Source organism: Mobula hypostoma, chromosome 14, assembly GCF_963921235.1.
Source record: "Mobula hypostoma chromosome 14, sMobHyp1.1, whole genome shotgun sequence".
NCBI lineage: Eukaryota > Metazoa > Chordata > Chondrichthyes > Myliobatiformes > Myliobatidae > Mobula > Mobula hypostoma.
In genome coordinates, this window is record NC_086110.1 from 14,088,015 (window position 1) to 14,099,577 (window position 11,563).

Consider the following 11,563-nt stretch of genomic DNA (forward strand, 5'->3'; position numbering starts at 1 on the left):
GTCTTCTCTGGTGACTTCAGTGTAGAGGGGCAGCCTGATCTAGGCAGTAAGCTGTGGTTTCATATTTTTTCATGATTGACTGCACTGAACTCCGAGGTATGTTCAGTGCCTTTGAGGTGGTCATGTACCCTTCCCCAGATGTGCTTCTCTATTAATTATTTCCCTGACTTGTCTTGAACGCTGTTGTCTTCATTTTGGTTTGATCTGTTGAAAATCTACAATACTTTTGGATCTTAGAGGGGGAGGGAGTGTGGGACAGCTTCTTCCACGAGGCCAATCAGACTGATTAACTCATGCTGATTTGAGTGTATTTCTATGTTATATTGTCTGTTCTATTTATTATAAATTACTATGGTTGCACATTTAGACGGAGACGTAACAAAGATTTTTACTTGGATGTAAGAAATAAAGTCAATTCAATGTATTCTCATGAATTCATTGAAAACAGGTGATCCTCCAATTTTCTACAACAACAAATTGGGTGACTTGTTGTGGAAATGTACAGTAATGCAACTGATATAAGTTAGCATAGTAATTATAAAAAGGAAGAACACTTTTCAGTCTCACAATTTTGGTTTTTAATTTTTAGTTGACATGTTGTGGAATTTTTCTTTTGATTTGATATGATGCACAATATTTTGTAAATTAGCTCAAAAAATCCCCTTCAAGATATTTTAAATTTAGAAAAGATGTGACAGTAAAATGGAAATAGTTGTGGGGGGCTGAATACTTTTTCAAGGCATTGTAAAGCGATGACCAATCCATGTGGTTATAAAACCGACTCTGGCTTATTAAGGCAAAAGCTAATAAACTTCATTGTTTATCCTTGTGTGTAACTTCATCAAACCAGAAAGCCTCAGTGCAGTTGCTGAAATGTTCTGCAGTAGTAAATTCCATTTAGAGTGGGACTATGCTGTTATGTTTGGCTACAGTAAGGAAATATAAAATAACAGCCAGTATTGCATTGTTCTGATAACTGGATGGGTATTTTCCTGTTCTTATGTAGCTGTTGGCATGATGGAATAGATGCTGACAGATTCTCATTTATGATAGAAATTTTATTTACTATTCAAAATCTTGAAGTTTCACTAGTCCTGGAGGCAGTAATAAAGGTTGTTTATTTTTGAAGGTAAAACTCACAATTCTTTACGGTGTGTCATGATGGAGTTATCAAGCAGTGCCTCTCCAGAGTCGCTCGAGAACCTCATCTGCACTTGTTACCCAGTGCAAACGTTCAATGCAGGCCCCACATGTAAGCTTTTAACGAAAAATGCAATTTTCTTAAGTCCTGAGAAAGATGGCAGTGTCCTGGTGTGTGCAGGAGATGAGGCAACCAACAGTGCAATGGTAAGTGATGTCTTTTTGACTGCTCTTGAATATCTGCTTGTCTTTAATGTTTAATGTTTGTTCTTAATCCAGGATTCCAATCTCACTGCTGGTTAGGATAATGGAGATAAATGTATTATGTTCTCTTGTTCTCTGATTTAAAAATTTTTTAAAAATTGTCTTGTGTGTAGCAATTATAAAAGGAATGCAGGGAAGTGGGAGTTGGAGTCGAAAAGAATACACTGCAATGTAAGGTAGTGTTAACACTTGTCTTACTTAGAAATATGCCACCTTTTTAAGGTAACCAGTTAATTACTTTTCATTATTTAAAAATCTGTTTTTATTTCTTATACCAAAATCAATGACTTCACATTTGTCTTATATTCTGTTTGTGGTGCACATCCCCACTAAAAGCCCATGCATTCTCTATACATTCTCCCACCACTCCACACTAATCCCAGCTTTAGATCATTGGGAGATTTGGTGAACCTGCTCTTCATCCCCTCACCAAATTATTGATACCCGACTGTGAAGAGCTTAAGGCCCACATCAAACCCTGCAGTATTCCATAGATCAGAGTCCAAAGGTAAACTGATTACTCTGCAGTTTTCAAAACATTACCCAATCTTTAATTCACACCATTTTCTAATTCCAAGTACGGTGTTACATTATCAGAAGCCTTATTGAAGTCTAAAGTACCTGATATCAACTGGTTTGCATGTCTTTTCTGCCAGTTACAACCTCTAATGCTTTGAACTGATTTGTACAATGTGGTGTCCCTTGCATAAATCCATGTTAACTCTGCTTAATCATGTTAATAACATTTCTTTAACTCTAACGTTTCCTAAGATCAGACAAGCTAGTCTACAGTTTTCAAGATTAAGATTTATCATGTGTACATTGAGACATATTTACGTGTTATTTGGGTTAACACTACCACACCTGAGGGTAGCCTGCAAGTGGCACCCCACATTCTGGCGCCAACATAGCAAGCTTACAGTGCTTGGCAGAACACCACACAACACAAAACAAAACAGAACATACCAAGCAACAAAACAAGCACCATTCCTTCCTCCCCACCCATAAACATGGTCCTCTAATCGCACAGAAATTATTTTTGTGTGCTGAGTTGACCCACATAATAGCAGCAGGCATGGTCATCACTTGAAATTCCTGATGTGTCAAGGAGAATTTCATTTTCTCTTTCCCTTCTTCCATGAATAGTATGGTTATATTTACTACCTTAAAATCTGTGGCGGCTGTTCTAGAATTTAATGGAATTTTGCAACAGCTAGTGCACACACGATCTCCACTACCATCTACTTCAAAACTTTGGGAATCAGATTATCAACTCCTGCAGATTTAGTGACTTTCAGTCCCAGTAATTACTGTAAAGTAAGTTTTTTTTTAAACTAATTCTAATTTCTTTGATCTCATTTGTTAAAGACCAATGGTTCGATTTTCTTGGTCACTCTACAAACACTTATCTCTAATGTTTATTAGATGTACCCATTCGTTTTGATCTATGCCACGACCAACTTGTTAATGAATGTTGTATGCATTTGGATAACAAGCCTTAAATTTTGTCCTTGTGTTATTTTCACTCTCTCCTCCAACTGAGGGTATACAGTCATTTCTGTGTATTTACTTCCTGCAGGATCCTGTTATCATTATCCATTTTGCTTCCTTGCACAAGAGCTGTAAATGCAAATGATGGATGAGCCAGTGCATCTTCTGTTCCTAGCTGCTTTCTAACTCTGTGACGTCATAGTAATTTGTGTGTGTGCCGTATCCAAGACATCTAATCTCCTCCTCTACCTCTAATTCAATTTTGTTTTAGGATTTGATTTAAATTGGGTTTAACTATAAAGCAATATGAAAAATATTTTTTGTTTTGATCAGCTCAAGTTTGAGCTGTGAATGCCTGCTTTATAGCAGCATGCTTCCATTTTCTGTTTCCTACAAGTAAGAATGACACATTGAAGGTAACCTCTGACTATGAGGCAAATGTAAGAGGTGGATTCTAGTGATCATTACTGTAAAAATGGGGAAAGGTGGGAGAAGAATTTAGCACTGAGTGAACAGAAAGCAGCTTGAGAATGTGGTAGCAGTGACTGAAGGTTGTATCACTAAGTTCCGCAGTTTTGCTTTTAAATAAAAATGTTGGGCGTGTTCAGGTCTGTCAATTTAAGGAAAGGAATTTCACACTTTTGTTTACTGTTCAACTTATTTCACCTTTGTGTTGAATCTGAAGTGCAGTTTCTGTTTTTTTTAACATTAGTTTCTGATACTTGTATGCATTCCATCAATTTTGTTTTTTCATCTCTACTCTGACAAACTCAGCAATACAAGATATGTTATGTTAGTGGCCCAACCAGAAACAAGCATGCTGGTTGTTTAATGTTTAGAGTACTGCATTCTGTCCTTTCAAGAGAATGTAAGAAATAAATCAGTAACAAGCCACATAACCCTTCAAGCGTACTCTACCAATCTTATGATTGTTGTTGATCCTTGTCCACTTTCTTAATTCTCTTGATTTTAAAAAAAATAGAAAGGGAAGGGGAAAGACCAATTATTCCAAAACCCCGATGGTTTGGCATGTGGTTCACTGAGAATGCAATTCCTTGCTCCTTGTTCTGACCTTTCTTCTTCTATTGCACAGGGATCACTGTTCCCTTAAAACTTGTTTGGAGAACTATTAGTTATTGAGAGAACTATTGTACTCTGGAACATCTTAAAGTGATTTAAAATTTATATTTTTCAAATCACAAATATTTTAATATGCAGTAAATATTAATACAAATGCATATAATATAATTAATATTATAAAAGTAATGAATTTAAGAAATATAACATAAATAATTAAAATTCCTAAATAACAGAATAACATCCAATAATTTGGAATATCTGACAGTGTGGGAACACTGTCACAAGAATGCTGAGAAAAAAATTTTTAAAATATACTTGGCAACTGATCTTCTACAGCGCCTGGGCTAGAGAATTCCAAAGTAATTGGTCCTCATTCCAATTTAAATGCATGATCCTATAATTCTGAGATTTTATCTCCGAGTTCTAGATTCTTCATCCAGAGAATACAGCCTCACTTAAATTTTGGAATCATAGTTGTCTCAATGAGATCTCTTCCCACGCACCACCCACCACAAACTATAGTTAATCTTTTTAAATCCTTGTTTCCCAATGAGGAACCTCTCCTTCCAAAAAAAAATCAGTCTAGTTAATTACACTGTACCAACTCCCAAGACAAGTATGAAAAAGAGTCAAAAACTGCATGTGACACACCAGCTGTGGTTTTACCTCGCCCTTGTATAATATTTAAAGCAAGAATTTGTATTTTTTGCACTCTAATCACTCTGCAATTCTGACCTATATATCAATCTTTATGTTTACTTTTTGTATGTTCATGGTTTCTTGTGAGCTGGCACATCAAGATTTCTCTGTACATATTTACTGTTTTGATTTAAAATATTTTCCTCTTCATCCTGCCCAAGTGGATGGCCTCAAATGTTTCCATATATTTCATCTGCTGCCACTTTACCTACTCTCATAACTTATCTGTTCCCTTTGCATGCACATTGTATTCTCCTTGTGGCTCATTTTTGCACCTGGAATTGTTTCATGAGCCACCTTGGATATGTCAGCAAGATAAATTGAAACAGCTGAGATCCCAAAAAGATCCTGGTAACAACCCACCAATGATAATATGCTTTCCTGAAAAAGAACTTTTACCGTTTCCTTTTGTCATTTAACCAACACTGAGCCCTTGGGAAATATCCTGATTTATCTTATCTATTGTGCTAGTTATATTTTTAAAATAAATTGGATTTGTCAGATATGATTTACTTATCATTAACTCGTTGAGGCTGATTAATCATGTAATGATTTTCCATGTGTCCTGTCACTGTCTTTTAATTGTCAGCTACCTGCTAGAATTCATTATGTCAGTGTGAAAGATTTACAGTTCCTAATTTCCCTTCATCTTTTGAATAGCAATGTTATACTTGCTTGCTTTCAGTCTGTTGCAAGTATTCCCATTTTGAGGAATTTTTGAAAGGTGCTTTAACCATCTTCTAAAACCCTATGGTAAAGGCTATCAGACTCAAACATCAATTTTTTACTCCGTTTCTCCAGTAGTGGTGTGATTTACTTTTCCCTTTGTTTCTGTGTTCTATATTTTTTTAGATTATGAAGACACACAGTCCTCTTTTAGAACCATAGAACCATAGAAACTACAGCACAGAAACAGGCCCTTTGGCCCTTCTTGGCTGTGCCGAACCATTTTCTGCCTAGTCCCACGACCTGCACACGGATCATATCCCTCCATACACCTCCCATCCATGTATCTGTCCAATTTATTCTTAAATGTTAAAAAAGAACCCGCATTTACCACCTCGTCTGGCACCTCATTCCATACTCCCACCACTCTTTGTGTGAAGAAGCCCTCCCTAATGTTCCCTTTAAACTTTTCCCCCCTCACCCTTAACCCATGTCCTCTGGTTTTTTTCTCCCCTTGCCTCAGTGGAAAAAGCCTGCTTGCATTCACTCTATCTATACCCATCATAATTTTATATACCTCTATCAAATCTCCCCTCATTCTTCTATGCTCCAGGGAATAAAGTCCTAACCTATTCAACCTTTCTCTGTAACTGAGTTTCTCAAGTCCCGGCAACATCCTTGTAAACCTTCTCTGCACTCTTTCAACCTTATTTATATCTTTCCTGTAATTTGGTGACCAAAACTGAACACAATACTCCAGATTCGGCCTCACCAATGCCTTATACAACCTCATCATAACATTCCAGCTATTATACTCAATACTTCGATTAATAAAGGCCAATGTACCAAAAGCTCTCTTTACGACCCTATCTACCTGTGACGACACTTTTAGGGAATTTTGTATCTGTATTCCCAGATCCCTCTGTTCCACTGCACTCCTCAGTGCCTTACCATTAACCCTGTATGTTCTACGTTGGCTTGTCCTTCCAACGTGCAATACCTCACACTTGTCAGTATTAAACTCCAACTGCCATTTTTCAGCCCATTTTTCCAGCTGGTCCAAGTCCCTCTGCAGGCTCTGAAAACCTTCCTCACTGTCTACTACACCTCCAATCTTTGTATCATCAGCAAACTTGCTGATCCAATTTACCACATTATCATCCAGATCATTGATATAGATGACAAATAACAATGGACCCAGCACTGATCCCTGTAGCACACCACTAGTCACAGGCCTCCACTCAGAGAAGCAATTCTCTACCACCACTCTCTGGCTTCTTCCATCGAGCCAATGTCTAATCCAATTTACCACCTCTCCATGTATACCTAGCGACTGAATTTTCCTAACTAACCTCCCATGTGGGACCTTATCAAAGGCCTTACTGAAGTCCATGTAGACAATATCCACTGCCTTCCCTTCATCCACTTTCCTGGTAACCTCCTCGAAAAACTCCAACAGATTGGTCAAACACGACCTACCACGCACAAAGCCATGTTGACTCTCCCTAATAAGCCCCTGTCTATCCAAATGCTTGTAGATTCTGTCTCTTAGTACTCCCTCCAATAACTTACCTACAACTGACGTTAAACTCACCGGCCTATAATTTCCCGGATTACTTTTCGATCCTTTTTTAAACAACGGAACAACATGAGCCACTCTCCAATCCTCTGGCACTTCACCTGTAGACAGCAACATTTTAAATATTTCTGCCAGGGCCCCCGCAATTTCAACACTAGTCTCCTTCAAGGTCCAAGGGAACACTCTGTCAGGTCCCGGGGATTTATCCACTTTAATTTTCCTCAAGACAGCAAGCACCTCCTCCTTTTCAATCTGTACAGTTTCCATGGTCTCACTACTTGATTCCCTCAATTCCATAGATTTCATGCCAGCTTCCTTAGTAAATACAGACGCAAACAACCTATTTAAGATCTCCCCCATTTCCTTTGGTTCCGCACAAAGCCGACCACTCTGATCTTCAAGAGGACTAATTTTATCCCTTACAATCCTTTTGCTCTTAATATACTTGTAAAAGCTCTTTGGATTATCCTTCACTTTGACTGCCAAGGCAACCTCATGTCTTCTTTTAGCCCTCCTGATTTCTTTCTTAAGTATTTTCTTGCACTACTTATACTCCTCAAGCACCTGATTTACCCCCTGTTTCCTATACATTTCATACAACTCCCTCTTCTTCTTTATCAGAGTTGCAATATCCCTTGAGAACCAAGGTTCCTTATTCCTATTCAATTTGCCTTTAATCCTGACAGGAACATACAAACTCTGCACTCTCAAAATTTCCCCTTTGAAGGCTTCCCACCTACCAATCACATCTTTGCCAGAGAACAACCTGTCCCAATCCACGCTTTTTAGATCCTTTCTCATTTCTTCAAATTTGGCCTTCTTCCAGTTCAGAACCTCAACCCTAGGACCAGATCTATCCTTGTCCATGATCAAATTGAAACTAATGGTGTTATGATCACTGGAACCAAAGTGCTCCCCTACACAGACTTCTGTCACTTGCCCTAATTTGTTACCCAACAGGAGATCCAATATTGCATCCCCTCTAGTTGGTCCCTCTATGTATTGATTTAGAAAACTTTCCTGAACACATTTTACAAACTCTAAACCATCTAGACCCCTAACATATGGGAGTCCCAATCAATGTATGGAAAATTAAAATCCCCTACCACCACAACTTTATGTTTCCTGCAGTTGCCTGCTATCTCTCTGCAGATTTGCTCTTCCAAGTCTCATTGACTATTGGGTGGTCTGTAATACAATCCCACTGATGTGGCCATACCTTTCCTGCTTCTCAGCTCCACCCATAAGGACTCAGTAGACAAGCCCTCTAATCTGTCCTGCCTGAGCACTGCTGTAACATTTTCCCTAACAAGCAATGCTACTCCCCCACCTTTCATTCCTCTGCCTCGATCACATCTGAAACATCGGAACCCTGGAATATTAAGCTGCCAGTCCTGCCCCTCCTGTAGCCAAGTTTCACTAATTGCTACAACATCATAATTCCACGTGTCAATCCACGCCCTCAACTCATCCGCCTTCCCCGCAATACTCCTAGCATTGAAATATATACACCTCAGAAGATTTTTACCACCACTCACAACCTTTCTATTAGCGGATTTGCTTAAACTTTCAACATCATTTATTTTCACCCCAGCCACACTGTCAGCTCTGGCACTCTGGTTCCCATCCCCCTGCAAATCTAGTTTAAAGCCTCCCCAATAGCACTAACAAACCTCCCTGAAAGGATATTGGTCCCCCTGTGGTTCAAGTGTAACCCGTCTCTCTTGTACAGGTCCCACCTGCCCCAGAAGAGGTCCCAATGATCCTGAAATCTGAAACCCTGCCCCCTACACCAGTTCCCCAGCCACTTGTTCCTCCTCCAGAGCATCCTATTCCTACCCTCACTGGCACCTAGCACAGGTAGCAATCCTGAGATTACCACCCTTGAGAAACACACATCAAAGTTGCTGGTGAACGCAGCAGGCCAGGCAGCATCTGTAGGAAGAGGTGCAGTCGACGTTTCAGGCCGAGACCCTTCGTCAGGACCCTTGAGATCCTGCTTTTCAACTTCCTACCAAGCTCTCTATACCCACTGTCCTGGACCTCTTCACTCTTCCTTGCTATGTCATTGGTACCGATGTGCACCACGACATCTGGCTGGTCACCCTCCCACTTCAGAATGTCATGCAATCGATCAGAGACATCCTTGACCCTGGCACCTGGGAGGCAACAAACCATCCTGGATTCTCTGTCATTTAGTAATGCTTGCACCAAGGAATGATACAATATTTCCTCCGGTGTGATATCACAAAACACAGGACAGACCAAGACTGAAAAAACGGGTAACAAAACCACATAATTATAACATACAGTTACAACCGTGCAACAATACCATAACTTAATGAAGAAGTCCATGAGCACAGTAAAAAGTTCAAAGTCTCTCAAATGTCCCACATCTCACGCAGACGGGAGAAGGAAGAAAAACTCTCTCTGCCGTGCCCGACCACAGTCCGACTCTGAGTCATCCGAAAACTTCAAGCCTCCGATCAGCTCTCTGACACCGAGTACTGAGCGCCATATCTGTCCGAACGATTCGACCTCAATCTCGGTCGCCAACAGCAGGCAAAGCCGGGGATTTTGAGGCCTTCCCTCTGGAAGATTCCTGACTGCGCAGTAACAACAGCAGCGAACTGGCACTTCAGAAATTTCTCTAGATGTTCCTCTGTGCTTTCACGTCTGTCTCCATCAAATCAGAATTGTCCACGGCCCCTATTTAACGGATACGATATCATTTTTCACCGGAGGGCTGCGCACACGCGGCGCTCTGCTGTCTCTCCTCCCGCCTCAGGAGATTATGCAATTAATCTATATTTATATTTAGAAAAAAAAATCACCATCCCTGACTTGAGTGGCAGATCCTTTATTGTGAGACTCCAAAACATGGATATAGACAAGAAAAATAAACAATTCCATGTCAGCTTTGTCTTTCAAATGAGATTGCTCATCATTTTGGCAAGGCTGTCTTCTTGAGACACTCCCTCTGTTTTGGATTGGTCTAGTAAACCTTTTGCTATACTCCCTCTGTTACATCTGTCGTTCCACTGTCTTTCAGGTGTGGTCTTGCCAGTGCTCCATATAACTGAAGCAGGATTTTCTACAGCCCTGCTCCAAGTTGAGTACATAAGACCTACCTTAGTTCCTTACTGTCTTCAGATTTTCTGTTTATTTCTTTACTATATTTGATGAGCTTTGTGCAATAAATATTTAATTGCATACTTTTTCCTTCCTTTTATTACTTTGATACTTGCTATTGTTATTCACCGGCTTTAATTTTGAACTTTCATCTCTAGTTTTGAGACTCAGTAACCGTGTTCATTCTATTTCTATCACAGTTGTGGAATGCAGGGACAGGCTCTCTCATCCAGAAGCTTCAAGCTGACCAACCCATACTGGATATCTGTCCATTTGAGGTGAATCAAACCAATTTCCTTGGAACACTGACTGAAAAAATGGTGAAGATCTACAAGTGGACCTGATGGAAACTATATTTATAGCTTTGTTTTCACTGACTTGCCAAGGATGGAAATCAAAGGCCCAAATCTGATGATGGGATGAATCATGGCACTTTATAAAACTTTGCTCATATGTGGGCCATGTGTGACAGATGTATCCTCTCCATCTAATCATCAAAGTGTTCCTGTGCTGTAAGCCATGGCCTTTGTTTAATTGCTTCCATTGTTGACAAATGCAACTAATGAGAGTGGTGACATTTCCGACAAGACTCTGGGTAAAAATAAAAGCTTTTTTTAGTACTGTTTTTCCTATTCGTTATTTTACATCTCTTGGCATTTGCAATGTACTTTGCCTTTATTAATGTATAAATAATATAAATCACCAGGAGTCCCCAAGAGACCTGCAGCAACTCCTCCCACCCATTCTGTATCCCTTCGCCTTTGTCTAATTCCAATGAGGATTTCTATATTTAACTGACATGCAGTAGGCCAACAGAAAAGAAATTTGAGTACATGTTGGGAGGGGGACTATTAATAACATGAAGGCTAATCCACAGCATTGCCCTTTTAAATCCAACCTTTTCAAAATCCCTCCCATTTAGACGTGTGGAAATGGTTCCCTCTACCATTGGAGGACCTTCAGAATATTGGGATCTTGTACAATTTGGTGTGATGCTGCATCTCCTGATTTGAGGAGAAAAAGAATTTGCATCTGTTGATTTGATTAGATACTAGAGAGGACCAGAATGTTGACTCTGATAACATAATGATCGAGAGAAAGGGACCATGACAGGATGTGTTACAAGAGTCTGATAGTCTGATTTGATGCAGGAAATTTCCTGTTGGGGTCCACGGTGAAGGCAGTGGATGCTAGTATTTGATCTGCACTTGACTGGGAATATGCTCATTTGCAATCAAAATTTTCAGTATGTATATGTGTCATTTTAATACTATTACATTGAAATAAAAAAATTATCTGCATGTGAAATTTTTGGTTCTTTATTCTCCAGCCCTCCAATTGCTGATTAAGTGATAACTGGATAATTCCCATGTTCCATCAGAACTTGCATTGCAAGCAAAATCCATGATAATGTTGCAGTTGCCTGCTGTTTTTTTAAATAATTACAACTATCCACTTGATGTCAACTCCACCTCTGCATTCCAGACTTGTTTAACTTTTTCCTTTTGTGAA

General features: G+C 39.5%; 1 protein-coding gene across 2 annotated transcripts in view; it reads left to right on the forward strand.

The window, feature by feature from the left end:
- rfwd3 (ring finger and WD repeat domain 3) overlaps window positions 1-11,348 on the forward strand; it is a 63,333-nt gene extending 51,985 nt beyond the window's left edge. For both annotated transcript variants that reach the window (XM_063067396.1, XM_063067397.1), the window contains exons 12-13: window positions 1,130-1,347; window positions 10,252-11,348. In XM_063067396.1, the coding sequence (XP_062923466.1) occupies window positions 1,130-1,347; window positions 10,252-10,395 (362 nt within the window). In that variant the 3' untranslated portion in view covers window positions 10,396-11,348. The remainder of the gene's footprint in view (window positions 1-1,129; window positions 1,348-10,251) is intronic.
- Window positions 11,349-11,563: the final 215 nt, after the last annotated feature.